The sequence below is a fragment of the Sinohyriopsis cumingii genome, chromosome 1, assembly GCF_028554795.1.
Source record: "Sinohyriopsis cumingii isolate HCF-2022 chromosome 1, ASM2855479v2, whole genome shotgun sequence".
Lineage (NCBI taxonomy): Eukaryota > Metazoa > Mollusca > Bivalvia > Unionida > Unionidae > Sinohyriopsis > Sinohyriopsis cumingii.
The window spans coordinates 148,934,390-148,954,290 of record NC_142961.1 but is presented as its reverse complement, the minus strand read 5'-3'; the positions used below and the strand labels follow the sequence as shown (position 1 = coordinate 148,954,290).

Genomic DNA, 19,901 nt, shown 5'->3' with positions numbered 1-19,901 from the left:
GTTTTATAATGCGCATGCCGACAATACCTCAAATTTCACACCAAAGAATATGAACTGTTAAATTTATGTTACCTTGAAATAAATCTGTTTTTAAGACAAGAACATTTTAATAACTAATGCTACTATTAAATGAAGATAATAACTGCTTTAAGTTGTATGAAGCTTTCCTACTACATACACATTTCACAGATATAGACCCCCTCTGGATAGGCCACCCATCTTATAAGGCCACTTTCCCGGTGCAAAAAGGGTGACCGTATATGAGGGGGGCCACTGTATGTATAATAAAATGTGAAATGGTGGTTGCCTTACTGCCTTACCATTTAATTGCCTTTTTTACAGTCAGCTGTATAAACTGCCCGTAGAATAGTTTTACATGAGCTCTACACAGGACTGTTTCCTGTTTGTATGTTCTTCATGTTTTGGGCATATTTTGAGATGGTTATTTCTTTTATCTTTTTCATTTTGAAGATTACTGAAAATCATTTTTTCAAAACATGACAGGGTTGGATTTGGGAGTAAAAATGGTATTTTAGAGTGACACATTATGGCAGGTATCCTGTAAGTATGTAATACACTGCATATAAAATTCTAGCTATGCACCCAGTTTTTTTGCCACAGATGTACCATATATACTTGCTTTCAGGTCAATCTGACTACAAATAAACCACCCCCACCCCTTGTTAGGGCTACAAAAGCCAATTTCTCTTTGACCATCCTTTAAGTTAGGGGTGTATTTTACAAGTCAGATCTTTGGAAAAATAAACAAGCCCAACTGGATATAGATATTGATAGACAGACAGACAGATAGATATGAAAAATAATGACAGAACAAATGTAAAATACAGTTATTGAGTGAAACATGTCAGAAATAAACTGAAAACTTAAAATTTTTCCTAATGAAATCTGTTAAAATCCATAATGTTTGATATTTTAAATCCATTTATATGATAAATCCATGAATTCAATTACAGGTCACATGCCGGTATAAAAATAGCATTTCAGAATGATCCAACTCGCAATATCCCATAATATGCTCATTCCACATGTATTATAAATAAACAATTAAAGTTTGAATCCACATTTTTTTAATTCACAGTATCCTATAAATGTCACTTTCTACTGGCATCTGGTATAAAGTCCAAGAATTCGTGTTCATTGTCTGATAAGGTTCTGGAATTTTCCATTGTTGTCATCTTAAATATCAACTTCACTGTCTTATACAGGTTTTTATGCAGTCACTGATCTTGGGATCTGTAAGTAACACTTTGATCATACAGTCTGTGAAATCTATTAAAGGCTGCAACTGGAATGTGTCGATTGGAAGTAGGAAACGCATTTTGGGTATTACTACTGCAAATGATTCTTCTAAGAGATTTTTGTTTAGCCAGATGCCTAGTTGTGTGAAAAACGTAACTTTTTTATTGGCTAAATCACTTGCACATATGCAGAAGGGTAAAAGTTGGAGTTCTTTTTTGTGTGTGTTTTTTTGCATATTGGACCCATCATTTTTTTGTCCTTGCCACTTTTTACTCCAAATGTCAAACTTATTCTAGTTTTTGCAAAGGTTCACCTGCCATGAGCAATTCAGACTGGTCTGCCTTAGATCTGAGGCCAAGAAGTCCTAAAATATGGACACAAAATCCAGTTCCAAAACGTGGCAAATTTTTTGGTGGGGGGTAAAAAAAATTGGGTCTCAAAAATTGTTTTTCCCTCTGTATTCTGTGATAGACTAGAAAGTCCACATTATTTGGTACCATTATAGAGCTAAATCTGCCTACTTTTCCATAATACCACCCACTTTGGTGCATCTTAAATGACCTAGATGCTACAGAGTTGGAAGTAGGGTACATCTCCAAGAAGTGTAAATGTGGTGCTAGGAGTTGATGAGATCAATCAAAACTTTTATTGCATCAAACACAGTATTTGTACAGCAAAACTGAAATATTAGTACAGATACAGGTTGTTAGGACCTGCACAAAAAATGGAAGCAATATACTTGCTAGTAAATACCCACAGTAAACAACATTGATGGACATTGCTTTGCAGTATGTAGTGTTTAGTTTACCTGTAATATTTTAAAATCCAAATAACAGTAGATGGAAGTAATTTGTAATGAATACCATCATGAAAGAGATAACACAGTACATACCATATGTGCATTTCAGGATGAGAAAAGTGGCATAGAAAGAAAAACTATTTTAATTCAATTTTTGGGTGCACTGCAAACATCTAAATTTCCCAACATTATCACTAGATTATTTATATTTTTTTATGTTGTACTTACAAGACAACCCCACTCTGCATGAATCAAATTTTCAGTATAAAGGTCAGCTTATGTAAATATATAGTTTTGGTGAACCTAGACAAAAATATGAATTTTGAACATGTTTGTAATTAAAATTAACTTGTCCCTGAATGTCAGTCAAAGTCAAACACATGCTGATACTCATGAGCCACTGACCACTGCTTTCACACAAAAAAAGGTATTATTTATTTCATTTATACAAGATGCGGTGGTAAGCTTTATGAACATTTTGATCAAATGTATTTCACCTGACTGGCTCTATATAACTTGCACAAATTCATATGTTCAATATTTATGAAATGTTAAGTAAATACTTCATACTATGGGTATAATTGTGAATTTTTTTTATATTTTTTTTTGTATTATGTGGTATGCTAATGAGAAGGCTTGGTTCTCTTGGCGTTAGCAATAAGTTATGTGAGTGAATCATGATTTTCTTCTATGTTGTGTTTTCAGAAGTTATTAAACTGCTGACAAAACATGTGGAAATGACAGTTGGTGTTTTGAAAATTGATATTTTCTTTTCCAATTTATTCTCTTTCTCTCTCTCTCTCCATCCTTTTTTCAGAGTTGTTGCAAAAGGACAGCAAAGGATGGCCATTTAATCATCCCCAAGCATTGTCACTAGCTATTGGTGGAATTGCAGAGAACTGTATGGGAGGATGCTCTGGAGGAGTATGTTCAGGATTTTATCTCAAGTTCTCATTTTCACATTAAAAAAAAACCACTATGCTGTATTTAAGAAGAATCTTAAGGGATAAAATGGGCATTTTTAAATTATTTCTGAACTTTGTCAAAATAATAATAATAATTATTATTATTATTATTATTATTATTATTATTTACTACCAGTATTGAATGTTCAGAATATTTTACTCCAACAATGATAAACCCATACTACTGTTAAGCTAATCACCAACTTTTACAATATTAGGATATACCATACTGTAGCATTCATTGTGCTATTTAGCTGCACTGAAATTTAAATAACGTAGTTAAAGGTTTCTTGTATAATATGAAAATTTTTAGTAATCAAGTTACAGGTTACCTGGATAATATAATTTTAAGTAATGTAGTTACAGGTTACCTGTATAATATGAAAATTATGTGTAATATAGGTTACCTGTGTAATATGATACAGCTCTCCAACATTATAACATAGTAGCTGGGGTAATGACTGCCAACCACATTATGTGCTGAATCATGGCAAATATGAGGATTACATCTTTATTTGTTAGGTGGGGTGGAATTAAAAAAATGCCAGTCTAGCATTGTAATAATTCAAGTTTATGTAAATTAAATGTATTTTTTTCCACTTATGGTACTAGTGCATTTCATTTTGTCATAAAGTAATGTTTTGAAAAGAGAAATAAGGATATAATACTAAGCTTCACATTGTTACCTTTTAACCCATATAGTCATACATGGAATAAGCCATTTTAAATTCAATTTTTGGTTTAATTTTATCACAAGGTCCATAGTGGTACTGCATTAAATTAGGAATTGCTTTATAAAATGAATGGTGTTCCAAAGAAGGAAAGCTATGATTGTTAACTGTTGGCAATTATTTCACCTTTTGAATTAAAATATGACATCATATTAAAACTAATGATACAATTTTAGGTATGAGTTTCGTTGTGAGCAGAATTCATGAATAGAATGAATGAATGAAACTGATTTGTTTAGCTGTTGTTTTTGACATTTTGTACGTACTTACTGTGATATGGAATTTAAGTCCTATGCACTGTTTTGTTCTTTCAGCTGTACAGTTTGTTCTTCACATCGGCAGCCCAAGCGTTTCAGATGGAACTCTCAGGCCAGACCTTTGCCGAGGCAATGTATCAGGGAATGAAAGCTATTCAAAGGTAGTAAATGTTTACCTGTCTCAAACTGGCATTAAGAAGATTTTGATCAAATCTGGAACAAGGTTTTGTGAACATCATACCTCAGATATTAAAGCTTGTGTGTGTGTGTGTGTGATTGTGTGTGTGTGTGTGTGAGATTTGGATTTTAAATGTAACTTTAACAATTTTTCAGTCATGTTGCTACAATATCTGCAGTGTGGCAGCTTATAGTGATGTCTAGCACTGGGGCATCATGCTGCAGACATGTAGCATGATGTCCCACCCAGTCACATTATTCTGACACCAGTTTGACCAGCCCTAATACTAACCTCTGAATGCTGAGCGCCTTACTAGGCACCTGTTAGTACCATTTTTATAAGTCTTTGGTATGACTTGGTTGGGGTTCAAACCCACGACCTTCTGCATCCAAGGTGGATGGTCTTACCACTTTAGGCCACCAGAGCGGTCATTAAAACTTTTGCTATTTATTAATGTTTGCAGCTGAAACTGATCTGCTGTACACACATACATTTCTAAAGCCATATGGCTGTTCTTAATTAAGGGCCCTGTTCAATAAAGTAGGCAGAGCCCTTTGGTGGCACTCTCCAGTTTCATATTTTGCATAGGGTTAGATTTTTAAAGAAAAAGAATTTCCCTGGTTTTCCTCACTGGTAATACTGGCTGTTTAAAAAAGACCTTATATATCTTTGGTTGTTGTTGTTGTTGTTGTGGGGTTTAACGCCATCTTCCAGCACACGATAGACCATACATGGCGGCCAGTATTAATGATGGAGGAAGAACCCAGGAAAACCCCGGAAAGAACCACCGACCCACGAGAAGCTACTGGCAAGCTTTCTCACATACCCACATTAGCCAAATCTGAGACTCAAACCCAAGCAGACAGAGGTGAGATGGCAGTGATCCATAACGGAGAGCGCTTTAGACCACTCGGGGCCCCTATATATCTTTGGTATCAAAGAACTGTTCAGTTATTTTGATATATGTGATACTGTATGTAGAATATACAGCTTGACATTACTTCAGATGTGCACCTTTCAACAAAAAAAAAAGTGCTAGCTCCGCTAAGTCATTTTCACTTCCTGGACTTTGGAAGTAAATTGTTTTAAAAAAAGGGAGCCAATAACATTTTTTTTCATTTTATATATTTGGTAATTCATCATTGCACTTTCAGTAGCTGGTATTGTCTAGTCTGGCAAAATTCCTTTTCCCTATTTTAATAACTGCTAAAAAACTGTACTGTAGACTAATTCGGGTTGATATTTTTAGCTCAAGGGAGTAGTCGTTTTAGTTAACTGTGTGAGTAGATCCTGTGCAATTTCCACAAGTACAGTATCCCAAGAAATATCAGCCACAGTACATGAAAGTAACAAAGAGGTATGCCAACATTCTCTCCATTGTGCATGTTGCAAATGTAAACAGTTTCACCTTACACCCACCACTTTCTCAGAAGTTCATAATATTTGTAGAGTGCCAACCGTATTAATTATATCTATCCATCCAACTACCAATCTATCAAAAACTGGTTTTCACAAACTGACAGGAGTCAAGTGTTTATGACAGTAACTACTAATAGTTGTAATTGTTCAGAATCCCCCTACTTTCTCTCAGTAGCAACTAATTTTATTTCTTATTTCCATCCTTTACACTCCCACACACCCTTGAACTGCTCTGGTGGCCTAGTGGTTAGAGTGTCTGCCTCGGATGTGGGAGGTCATGGGTTCAATCCCCGGCTGCTTCATACCAAAGACTAAAACTGGTACTAACAGTTGCCTCACTTGGTGCTCAGCATTAAGAGGTTAGTGTTAGAACTGGTCGACCTGGTGTCACGATAATGTGACTGGGTGGAACATCATGGTACATGTCTGCGGCATGATGCCCCAGTGCTAGACATTACTATAAACTGCCACGCTGCAGAGATCATAGCGCTAAGACTAAACATTTTTTAAAGCTATGTCAAAAGTCCAAATCACACCCACACACCCTTCTATAATTATAGCTTTACACCCCTTTTATAATTATACATTTACACCGCTTTTATAATTATAGCCTTACAGGCCATTTATAATAATACCTTTGCACCCCTTTTATATCATTACACCCCTTTTACAATTACACCTTTACACCCCTTTTATAATTATACTGTTACACCCCTTTTATAATAATACCTTTACATCCCTTTTATACTTATACCTTGACAACACCACTTTTATGGTTATACCTTTACACCCCTTTTATAACTTTACCTTGAAACCCCTTTTATAATTATACCTTGACACCCCTTTTATAATTATACCTTGACACCCCTTTTGTAATTATACCTTGACACCCCTTTTGTAATTATACCTTTACACCCCTTTTATAATAATACATTTACACCCCATTTATATATACCTTTACACCCCTTTTATAAGTCTGTTTCTGAGACTTCTGATTTTTGTGATGTTTTATTTTGACATCATCTAATTTTGCATTACTTGGGGCACGAAATTGACCATAAATTATTTAAAATTAAACTTGTTTGTAAGATATTCAGGGTTATTCTACTCATTAAATGGCTGTAATCTGATATTATAGAGATTATTTGCTTGCTCTGAGTGAATAACGGATTTGAGTTTTCACCCACAAAAATGAAATATATGTTATTTACTTGGAACATGCAAATTTTCATTTTATTTTATGCTCAAATGTATGGGCTAATAATATGTTTCACAGATTAATAGAAGATTTCTTACTGTGTCTCTCATGGCAATGTTTAACAGGTTAATAGAAGATTTCTTACTGTATCTCTCATGGCAATGTTTAACAGGTTAATAGAAGATTTCTTACTGTATCTCTCATGGCAATGTTTAACAGATTAATAGAAGATTTCTTACTGTATCTTTCATGGCAATCTTTAACAGATTGATAGAAGATTTCTTACTGTATCTTTTGTGGCAATGTCAGTGGTTTACCATTTATGTTCTGCTGTGTTTTGTATATATTCATACAGATAATATCAGCTGTATCATAATGCTCCATCCTAATTCAAATCAAAATAGTAAATAAAAGAAAAATTGAAGATGAGTAAATATACTTAATTGGATTTGAAATTGGTTGGTCTACATGCAGGCAGCCAGACTTGCCACTAGACTATGCAAACATCTAAAATTAGCTATAATTTCTTGGTTATAATATGGTCAATGGGGCAGTGAAAATATTTTTATTTAATTTCACTCCAGTGAATTACCACTAATATTTCTCTAGAAAAAATCTAGTAATTCATGACACCCTGTACAAAATTTTCCAAGTCATGGATATGGAATCCATATGTATTTTTACAGAAATATCCATATGGACATTTTTATTCTATAGTTGAAGCACTCTTATGAATTTCAGTGTATCCATATGGAAATGTTATGGATTCCGTACGTACTCCGTATGGAAAATCTCATGGAATATGCAAATTAGTCCATGAGATCTGTAGGTTGTCCATATGGAATAAAATTAAAATTCCATATGGAATTTGGCAATAATCCATATGGAATTTGTGAATAATCCATATGGAATTTGGCAAAACTCCATATGGAATTGGCAAATATACCATATGGAATTTGTAAATTGTCCATATGGAATTTGGTAATAGTTCAACCCGTACAAAATTTTCCAGGCATACTTAAGGCTGATTTCAGACGGGTTTTTTAAGCACTTTCTGCCTAAACCATGAAAAAATCTGCTTCAGATTTCTATTAAACTGCCTAATGATTCTTAGACATTATTGGGAATCAATGATAAATATTCACAATAATTTTTAAAATGGATCATAAATTTTATTTTGACAGACATTATCAAATAAGATTTAGGTTTTTCTTGTCCTCATTTTCTTTCTCGCATACAAAGCCTAATCCATGATGGCATCACTTAAGTCTTTTTCATTTTACTGAGAAGTTTGGTGTGATTTCACAAATATTTGACTAAAACTTTTGTGAGATTTCACTAAAATTGTGATCATTATATAGTATTTTACTGAAGTTTCAATAGTTTTTCAGACATTTCAGAATGTTTCAAATTAATAATGAATACAAATTAAACAGGACTTTATTAACCAAGGTGATATTAAGTTTGCATGAAATTCTTTTTACGGATGTTGTAATTATATGAAATCCAGGGGAAGAGATATGGGAGTTAATAATAATAACAATGACTTTATTTAGAGAAGGTAACTTAATTAGTTACAGAACTAATCTACCATGAGGCCTTCTATCTGTTATGTACAATATATACAGTATATACAACATGTGAAGAATCTGGTTTGACACTAAATAATTAAGTTATTTTAAAAATCAAAGTATCAAGCCTGGAATATATGCACAGGCATCTATGAACACATAAACATATATAAAATGTTAATCTGCATTGAAAAATTTAACTTAAAATAATGCAAAATTACAGAAAAGCATCTATTTGAGACATGAGAAGAAGAAATGCTAGGAGCCTGCCATATGTCACTTGTACTGCAGACTTGATTTTTGATTAATGTACAAACTATGATGCTGTTGTGGTCTCTTGAATTAGTCCTTGTTCCATAAGCAGCAATGAGAAACAATTATCATGATATAATTTCTCTTATTTTACACTGAATTCCAACACACCTAGCATATTTTGATAATATACACAATAATGCCTAACTATATTGAAAGATGATTCTACATGTGGGCCAAGAAAATTCCACAAAGATATGACAATCTTTGATAGACATGGGTATTTCGCAACAATTCCCACCAGTGATCTATATGTTGTCCTCCTTAAATTTAATCAGTTAATCAGTTTTGAGTTATATAACTTCGAAATCATCCTGGTTCAATTCCTTATCCTATTTAGCAAGATAGCCACTACTGTAGAGCTGTTTATGGCACAAAAAGCAAAATGCTAATCCTGGTGTTCACTTTTCATACAGATTGACCAATTACGTTCTCATCGACTTTGCATTCAAGCTATTCTCATTGCTGCACAGTTTTCAAATGGTTATTCAAACTCGTATCCCACTCGAATCGCGATGTTTAGGATTCAGATCAGTTTCTGTTATGCAACGATTCATTGGGCAAAGTACAAAATTTTGACCAATCAGAAAGCTCTTTACAGCGATCATCCTTTAAATAATAAATGGAACAAATACTTAATAGAAAGATTGTTGCGGAATGGAACCGGATAGAGCATTAATTAAAAAAAGTTTCGGAGACAATATTAAAAAAAGGGTCTGTATCGAGGAAAATCAGATTCAGGTCAGGAGAAAAGCGAAATTCTGATTTAAAACAGAAAACAAGAAAACTTCTTTGAGGGCAGTTAAATCCAGTTTAAGTTAAACAAATATACAGCAACAACAATAAAAAAATTTGATAAAGACATATAACACGGAAAGATGTGGAAAGAAGTTATTGTGCCCAAAATAAACAATACAATTACAGCTGTCAGAAACAGGAAATATAAATGCTGCTGAAAATCGTTCAAATTGTACAAGAAACAAAAAACAAATTTTATTATATCTTATTGATATTTTTTACTGAAATGTCAGTGATATTACAATCACAAAATATCACTATATTTTTAGAATTTTTGACAAACTCTCAGAGAAATTTCAGTCACAGATTCCCACTGATATTTTCAGAAATTTTGGTAAAATCTCCTAAAATACCATAATTTTAGTGAAAAAGGACATTTGAGTGAATGTCATGAAATGTTCAGTGATTATGCTGAAATTTAAGTCACATTTTCACTAGGGTATGATTTTTGTAGAGCATATTTTAAAAAGAAGCCAAAAAAATTACTTTTCAGAATAAACATTAGATCAAGCCCAAAATCCACCTTGCACCAGATTTTCTAAGTCCAAAGATTCATCTATGCTTGCACTTCCAGATATTAATTTTCTGATCATGTTTACATTTTCTTTACTTTTTTGGTCATGTCTGTCCATTTTTAAACATCTGTGGAAATAAATTTAAAAAAACTGACATACATGTGCTTCTTCAAATTTATATGAGTATATATTCATCCTTCCACACCAGCTACACTGACATATACATGTACTCTAACTCCCACAAACATTTCTATTTGAATCAGATAGTTTAGGTTATTAATTCTTCAAAGAGTATTTTCCATGATGCTTTAATACATGAGCCTGCTTTCTATATGGAAAAAAGTGCTTATGGATTAAAGTTGCAACTTTATTCCATATGGAATTTTCACTTGTTGTGAAGTACTGATGGAATTGAAACAATAAATTGTCTGATTCCATAAGTTTTTCAGTCCATATCTCTTCCATACGGATTCCTGAAGTATTCCATATGGAATCCATGAGAAATTTCTGTACGGGTCAGCATAAAAATTCTTAGTATTAATGTCAGTAGACACATGAAACAGAACAGAGAGATCATATTATGACAGATCAGGGGATATGCAAAATTTGGTCAGGAGTTTTGGCTCAAAATCAGGAGGATTTTTATGACCTGAATTTTAGCTAGCACAAATTATAATGACAACTATTAAACGAGTTCCTTTTTCGTATACATCATCTCATCATATCAGTCCTTTCACAGATACCTGTGCAAAGAGTAAATTTCTGTGGTGTGAAGTTTAGTTTGATTTGTGTTTATTGATTACCATTTGTATTGTCATATTCAGGTATGGTGGTGCAGAGCCTGGAGATAGAACAATGGTAAGCATGAATTTCATCCTTTGGTTTGTGTTAAGCAGGTTACATTACTGCATGATGTAATCTTTCATGCATTGAAGTGCCATTAAAAAACACTAAATTAATCACTCTTTCTGTCAATTTCTCTCTCTCTCTCTCTCCAAACACTATTTTAATAAAGGAGAGAGTAGGTACATACTTTCTTGATGTATAGATACGGTTGATTGTCATCTTTAGGTGACATTGCATCTATATATAGTTATTGTAGTATGATAATAAAAATGATCATTTTTAAGGCTTTACAAATTCACTTGCCCAGTACCCAAGACAAGCTCAAATTCAGCTCAAGCACATTAAAGTTTGCAGTGCTTGTCTGTGGACTTAACCTAAATATTGAGAAAGAGATAGGTCATGTTCAGTTTATAATTCTTTATTTTCTGGAAGTTCTGTAATCTGATTCTTATCACAGTACATATATCAACCCCTTTATTTAGTGTTTATATGTACCGCTACCGCTTTCTTCTTTGTCCACAGTTTATTGCATCTCTTATTTCAAACTGTCAAAGTATTTCCTTTCTGTTTTGTGGTCAAGATCAGTCTCACCTTTTTTTTCAAATGAGATAATCATGTGAATATTTACTATTGAAACAATTTTTTACTAATACAGAATAAAATATTTATATTTTACCTACCAGTATCAAAAATGTAATATGTATATATGATTGGCCAGCTTTCTAACCTAGCCACAGGCATATCATCCACTCAGATTGGTGCTGAACTTCCCAACTCTAAACAGTTAGCTTCTCACAGATTGTTTTGATGTATGTTGCCAATTTCATGGTTTCTATGTAATTAGTTATTAATGATAATATAACTCATGAGATTTCTTTAACTGGTGTATTTGGAAATAAAGGAACTTGTGTATAGTAAATATCCACTTGCATTTCTTTTAAGCAGGATCCATGCATGCCAACCATTATGCTTTTGGCGTAATCATTACACTTTTTTCACCATATTACATTTTATGTTCACCTTTATATGGGTTCCACTTTTTTAATAAAGAAAATAAAAAAAACAATAAAAACTTATTTTTGTCATTTTTGTTATCATTTCTTCATATAAATTTGAGAATATTCATAAAAAGATGACTGTTGCATAAGAATAGCTTAAGAGTAGTTCCCTTATTTGCTATATATAGCAACCGTATGACCCATTTCCAAGAAAACAAATAGGTTTCTTCAAAATTGAACTTTTCCTCACAGATTCGTTATATTTATGAGCTAATCAGTTAGCAGACCAGTCTATACTTTTAAAGAAAATGGCACCACATGTTAAGTGAAACATTGTACGGTGCAAGTTTTGAATGTTATATTGCAGAAAATGCTAGAGCAGATGGATCTTTTCACACTTCAAAACATGTCAGATCAGAAAAAAGGCCAAATCAACACAGCTTTATAAATTTTAAATGAAGAATGTCAGAGTAACATGATCATGCTCATTGTAAAATTACAGTTCACAATCATTCAGAAAGTTACACAAGTAGACTAGTTAAAGTGGATGCTGAATATAAATAATTTTTAATTATATTTTGTGTTTGTATTCTGGTTCTAATCCATATGGATTTTACACTTTGTGACAAGAATTTTGACTAGCTGCCGAACCAAGTTATAGTAATAAAATTAAGTGTACATTTTTCACACATGCTGTAATTCTGGCATGTAATATATATATATATATATATATATATATATATATATATATATATATATATATATATATATATATATATATATATATATATATATTACACTTTTTATGCCCAGATTACACTTTTTTGCCACTTATAATAGCAATAATTACGCATATACCTCTTGGGGGTGTAAGGGGTTGGCATGGATCAATCTACCTTAAATCTAACACCATCAAGCAGTGTTTATCATTTATTGTTGAGTGTTTATGTGATACTTACAGGAGACCAAGAAATGCTTATTGTTAGGGAAATAATGAAATGGATAAAAATAAGCATTCTCAGATCCTTTCTTGATTGTCAAAGATCGTTTTGATAAATGTTGCAGATATGAGTGACACCAGTCTCCTCGTATCACATGACCATTATAGGTCACGTGATCAACATTAATCACTGATGAAAGGCAGTGTGATAATACCAAACATTTCAAACTCTGAAGATATTTAGGCTCTGAGTATGGGAAATTACTAATGATCATGAATTATCCAAAGCAAGGAAGCAACCTATTCAGTTATACCTCTTTATGTATTTCTCACTGTCTTAAATTCAAACTATTCCCAAAACCCTCATTTATCTGTTTATTTATCTATTTATCCACGTGTCCATTTTTGCTTTTGTAACTATACATGCATTTCAACTCTTCCTTCTCTTCTTAGCTACACATATCTATTTACTAATATTTTTCTTTATAACTTTAATTATTGGCTTATGTTTCTAAAGTACAAAGAAAGATAAAATATAATTTATTGTACATAATGTTTTAGCGCTAGTTGGGCAATTATGTTCTCGTACTATGGGGCGAGCTGACCTTTAAAACTTTGTATAGCTCTGCCATTTTTCACATATTGAAATAGAAAATAGCAATATAGATGTTGTATGCAACTTTTGAAATAAGAAACCTTAATTTATTCATGATTGTATTCTGTATTACATAATATTGTATATATTCGCTTAGAGTCTACCAGAATACTGGTAGACCCTGATCCTCTGCTGTAGCATAATGTGCCGACAGATCTATGTTGTTTGTTCTACTGATTACTCCTAACAAACTGAATGGACCTAGATTTGTTAGCACATTATGCAGTGGCAGATGTATCCGTACAGTTTGCAGTTGAACTAGACTTGAAAGTCAGTGTACATGTTAGATATGTTCCATTTGCAGCTCGATGCTCTCCATGCGGCATACACTACATTTTCATCTCACCTGGCACAGTTATCTTCCTCTAAAGATGCATTTACAGCAGCTGTACAGGTCAGTCAAAATATTTGATCTGATAGAGTATTCTTGGAACTTGTTTTGTATACCTCATCCGTGATAGTCAGATTTGGCATATTGCTTTGCAGATGTACGTCCATCAATTCTAAGAAGCAGCAGAGAGGGTGAACAGCCTCTAATTGACTTATCTGTCAAATCGTAAAATAAGCCTTCCTCTGAAAATTGCAAAAAATCTAATTGACTCACTCTCGAATCGCAAAATTAAACCTTTCTGAAAATCGCAAAAAAAGATTGCACCGGTGACTGTGGGGCCAAGACAGCACCCTTGCTAATTAAATAAAAATATAACAAATAATGCCACCAGTGCAGGAATCTTACATAGCTAGATTAGCTCAAGAATGACTAGAAGCGATTAAGAAATATATTCCACTCAGAGATTCTGTTAGAGAAAAACTACAAGTGAGACAAGAATCCCAAGTTGAATTCGCAGAAGATGCAGAACAGTTATTTAGACCCGTTACAAAAGTTACTGAAAGAGTTGCAGTGGCTACTGAAGGTCTTCTTCCATCAGTCAAACAAACTTCTGAGCAAACTGAAAAAAGTAGAGACTAAAAAAACAAAAGATTTTACGAGATCTTCCAACTGAAATAACTGCCGCACAACCTCCACCTGTCAGTGAAGAAATACTTGAAAGTATTGGCAAAGTTCAAACTGAAATAGCCGACGTGAAAAAAGATCTTGCACCTAAACCTACAAAAGAAAATGCTGAATTGATTGAAAAATTTAAGGAGGGTAATATCGAAGAAATTAAAAGTAATAAAGAAGAAAAATTACCTAGAAAAATATTAGAAAATATATTTAGTAAATCTGATATTTTAATCCCCGGTCATGAAAATGTAAGTGATGATAATCTTATTAAATGGATATATCGCATATATTACAACAAAAAACAAGCCAGAGATGATGATTTAAGATATAGAACACTTCTTGACAAAGTACAGCAACTTTATGATGTGTCCACAAAACAACTTCAACAAAAACAATCTTCTTCACCTCAGCAAAACCCTTCATATCAACTTCCTTCATCGCAGCAACAGATAGAACAACAACAATCTCTTTCACAAATTCCTCCACAACAGAAAAAATCACAATCTTCTAGAAAAAAGGAAGAATTTTACAATGCACCTGACACCAGCGCTACTGGTAGCGGTTTGACTACAGGAAGTGGTATTGTTACTTGTCCTAACAATATTCTCAACGACCTGCAATGACTAGAAATTCACATAGGAGGAAAATGAGCTGGTAATAATTCTCCGGAAATAATCAATGAAGCAGCTGATATTTGTCAACGATTATTTCAAGGCGGTCTCATGGATATTAATATTTATCGATCTCTCATTGATGAAATTGCGGACAGCTACTACAGCGATTAAACGAATAAATAACAATAAGATGATCATACACAACAATGGTCACCGCAGACCCTTGATGGTCAGAGCAGTAAACTTGCGATTACCTGTTTACAGAGCTATTACGAAGATGGGCTCAGTAATATTATTCAAGGATTATTTAGAAGGATGGCTCCCAAAGCAGCACCAATTGCAAAACAATTATCAATGAAAGCTATCAATGTTATTCATGAAAAAGCTCCTGGTGCAGTTGCTAGTGCTGCTGGTAAAGCCTTCATGGCAATCAAAGACAGAATAGCAAGACTATTATGCAGACGTCAGACTGTACAACCACAACAACCAGTAAAATTGCCATCCATGGAAGTTATGCCGACGGATGTCAGTAAAATAATAAATCAGGCCGCAAATCAAAACCTAGCATCCTTGGTAAATCAAGGAGAACCTAAAGAGGAAAAAATAAACACGAGTTTTATTTCAGGAAGCGGAGTTTCCCGAAGGTCTAGGTGACCACGATTTAAAAAATGAGCAGTATAATAAAGATGTTCAAACGTATATCCGTACAGCATTCGACATGGATGAAGCAGTTCAAAAAGATGAATCCGTGCATGATTATCAGTACTATTCTTATGACGCACGTGTACCCAATGCACGAGGAAGAATTGAGTTGCAGGTCCATGATACAAGTAGATATTTTCTACCTGCTGAGGCTTTTATTGAGGTAGAAGGTGAGCTTGTAACAGATGTTGTCGCCAATACAGCATATGGGAGGGATGACATAGTTGGTTTTGTTAATAATGGTATTGTGGCATTATTTGACAGTGCCACATACATGATTGATGGAAAAAACATCAAGACAATTCAAAAGGACATTGATGTTGCCACAACAATAGTAGGGTTAGCAAGATACTCCGACGATTATACAAGATCAACCAGTCCGTCAGTGATGTTTACCAAAGATAACACTGATCATCCTGATACCAACCCATTTTGTCATATACTTGTACCACGAAATACTGCAGTTGACCCACAACCACCTGGAGCGATAGATAGACCAGCTGCTGATTTATTGATACCACATAGCCCCAACAGCAATTACAATTTAGGATTTAATACACGTAAATTAATGTTGAAAGATGACTGTAGAAGATTTTCATGTGTGATTCCACTGTCGCATATCTTTGGATTTTGCAGAAATGTCCAAAGTCATTTTTGGAGCAAAACACACAGTTGTGCTTGTATGAAAGGGTAATGATAATGATGCCATTTGGCGAGCAGATGCAGCTGCAGCTGGTAAAGTAATACTGTTTAAACTTTCACTTTGGATGCCAGTAATGACTCCATCGATTGCTGAAGAACAGCGATTACTTTCTTTTATGAACACAGGTGGTAAGTCTCTGTTGTCATGGTTTGCAGTGTCCACGGATATTATCCAAAGTAACGCTGCCAGGTTATTTACATGGCAAATAGCGACTCAGCAGGGTATTTCTGCACCAAGACACATATTTGTTGCCCTGCAAAGTACTGATCGGTTGGGTAATCAAGAACACAGCCACATGATATTTGACACCCTTGGAGTCAATGAAGTTTCTTTACGAATAAACGGACATCAAGAACCATCCAAGGATATAATTTTAAATTTTGAAAACAATTATGTTGCTCGCATGTATCATCGATTATTGCCGTACATGGGATGTGATCAAAACGTAGATACCGGTTTACAAATTCCACAGCTGGATTTTACAACACTGTATCCGATATATTATTTTTCACTGGAACATTTAGATTTATTTAGGCAGTCTGTCATTGATATACACTTCAGAGCTAATGTGAATCCAGGTGCTGGTGCCAATTACAGAGCAATCGCAGTCATACTTAGCGACAAAGCAGTGTTACTTGAAGGTGTTGGTGGCCGAATGAAAGTCTTTGATGCATTAGTAGAAAATCTTAATGTCTTACCTTAATCCACGTGATTTAGAAATACGAGTATTATCATAAAATGTCATCATATCATAATGTTAGTGTCAATCTGACTCCTGGTCAGATTAAGAAACTTCAAACTGCATCAGTAAAAGGAACAGGAACCACAATAACGCTAAAACACAGGCAGAACAAGCTATCGTTGACAGAATGTCAGCTTAAACATCTTAATAAGGCTAAACTATCCCGAACTGGAATACAACTTGAACTTTCTGCCAGTGCCATCAAGGATATTGCTAAGACAGGCGGTATATTTCCACTTCTCATGGCAATACCAGCGCTGATAGCCGCTGCAGCTCCAGCCGTTGCAAAAAGGGGCCGCATTAGGTGCTGTTATAACTGCTGCTGGAATGGCATTAAAAAAAGCAACGGGACAGGGCTTGAGACTCCAGGGACTTATCGAGGAAAAGGTCTGAGACTTCCAGGAACACTTCATTAAAAACCATTGGTTTTACGCCCATGTCAAATTTAGATTTACTTGATGCTGCTAAGCAACTAAAAATAAAAAAACTTTAGGTGTTTTTATGCGAGATCAATTACCACAACGACCAAACTATATTGAAACTGGTATTATTAATCTCGATAACAGCACTGGACCTGGAACTCACTGGGTATCATATGCGATTGATCCCCGTGGAATTTCGATTTGTGTGGGTTAGCTCCTCCGCAGGAATTTATCAAGTATGTTATGCCATTACAAGTAAAAGTTTGGTACTCAACACCACCAACACAAAAGTTAACCAATCCACCAATATGCGGCCTTGAAGCACTTGCTGTACTCCATGCTATATCAGCGATGCCATCGTTGCCACCTCACAAAGTTGTGCACAATTATACAAGTCAGTAGTTTGCGATTTAGATCACCTTTCGGAAAAACGATGAAGAAAATAATGGTAGATATTTACAGAAGATCCCTCAGTGATACTATTGCAAGTAAAAAAATATCCAACATAGATCTGTCAAATTACGCAACTAAAGGCAAACTCGCTGATATTATGAACCTGGCAGGAGTTGACCGAGATGAAGTTGTTGTTTTTCAGGACAGATACGGTGTTTTAAAAACGAGTAATATCAAATGGAATGATATAGTTCATAGAGTACTCAGTGCTAGTATGGATAACATTCCAGTATTTACTGACGGGGGTAGAATCAGAGACTCAAATATATCGTTTACAACCATCAGAGATGAAATTGCAAGAAGCGTTGCTAATCATTTGAAGAATACCATTGACACAATGACAGGTGAACTCAGCATGAACAGAAATAAAATAGTTGTGCTAAGAGGTCCAACATCCAACAAAAATGCGGCAACAAAAATATATGTAGATGTTAACTACAGCACCGTAGATGGTAAATTATCCACGCTGTGAGCCAAGTACGACGTTCATGTAAGTGACTTTACAAACCTCTGTAGAAACTTTCAGAAACTTAATGAAATTGCAGAGGAATTCTTTGGCACCCCGTTGACCGCTGACATGAAACTCTCTGATATCAAGACGAGCATTGACACAATTAAGAAAACACTAGAAGATGTCATAAGTGGAATTCCTGATATCGTTAAAAAAATTAAAATCCCCCCGGAGTAACATCGGAACAGATCGCCAACATAGTATACACAGTGTCTTTGGGATTCTGAACATGCTCACAGCAAAATAATACTATCAAACATACCACTGAAGTCACTGGTGTGTACAGGTTGTCTGTGTTCAGCACTGCAAAATTTAGTATATACACTACATATCCCTGTATCATTCAACTGATAAGTTTTCCGGAGTTGTGTCTGTTGTGTTAAATAGCAGAAACAAAGAAACATTTATACTGGAAGCAGCTGATAAGAAATTAACTGCAGCATCTTACTGGTGTTGTCTGGAAGTTGTTGCTGAAATGCCTCAATTGGATACTGCGTAAAGTATAATGAGCATTTCAATCGACATTAAAAATTTTAGATATTATCAAGTATGTGATTGGCAAATAACGTTGAAAACCATCGTCGACAAATATACAACGAAAGTAAAAAAATACCAAAGACATGCAGTTCTCATTGATGTTGTTGTATACTCAGTATCCACACTCGTTGTATCCACCGGTGTGGTGTTATCAGTGTTAACACCAGTGACAGCAGCTGCAGCTGTGACAATATGTGTTTCATCATCGGCAACCATCGCTGGGGTTTTCAATGTTATCACGAAAAAAATATCCACGTACACGAGTACAAAATTGCATGTTTATGCTTTGCAGTTACACACAGCATCGAACGCGTATTCTAAATTATCGTCATTGATATCATCAAGCCTTGACGATACGACGATATCAGATTCTGAATTTGACATAATGCTTAAGACATACAATGAAGTAATTGATTTAGAAAACCATGATTTGAAAAATGGGAGTTTTAATAATGAAAGAACTACTTCAGCAGATAGCCGCAAATACAAGCCCACTGAAAACCACGATGATAACAGTGAACTCCACTAACCCTGAGTTCTGTATTAATTTTCCAACTGCGATTCCAGTAAAAGAAATCGCCCTTGTGCAGTTGCGAGTGTACTACAGTTGGCCAAATATCAGGTCAAGATCATTTGGTGGACTACAATCAAATAATTCGCTGGTATTTGCAAATAAAAATAAGGATGATGGAACACCTGACTGGGTAGTTGTTGGAATACCCACAGGCAGTTATCAAATCGAACAAATCAATGATGAATTTCAACGGAG

General features: G+C 34.4%; 1 protein-coding gene across 5 annotated transcripts in view; it reads left to right on the top strand.

The window, feature by feature from the left end:
• Window positions 1-19,901, top strand: part of LOC149808128 (triokinase/FMN cyclase-like) — a 69,277-nt gene that overhangs the window by 42,465 nt on the left and 6,911 nt on the right. For all 5 annotated transcript variants that reach the window (XM_089973641.1, XM_089973632.1, XM_089973656.1 and 2 more), the window contains 4 exons: window positions 2,877-2,983; window positions 4,070-4,173; window positions 10,828-10,861; window positions 13,747-13,836. In XM_089973641.1, coding sequence (XP_089829767.1) covers window positions 2,877-2,983; window positions 4,070-4,173; window positions 10,828-10,861; window positions 13,747-13,836 — 335 coding nt within the window. The remainder of the gene's footprint in view (window positions 1-2,876; window positions 2,984-4,069; window positions 4,174-10,827; window positions 10,862-13,746; window positions 13,837-19,901) is intronic.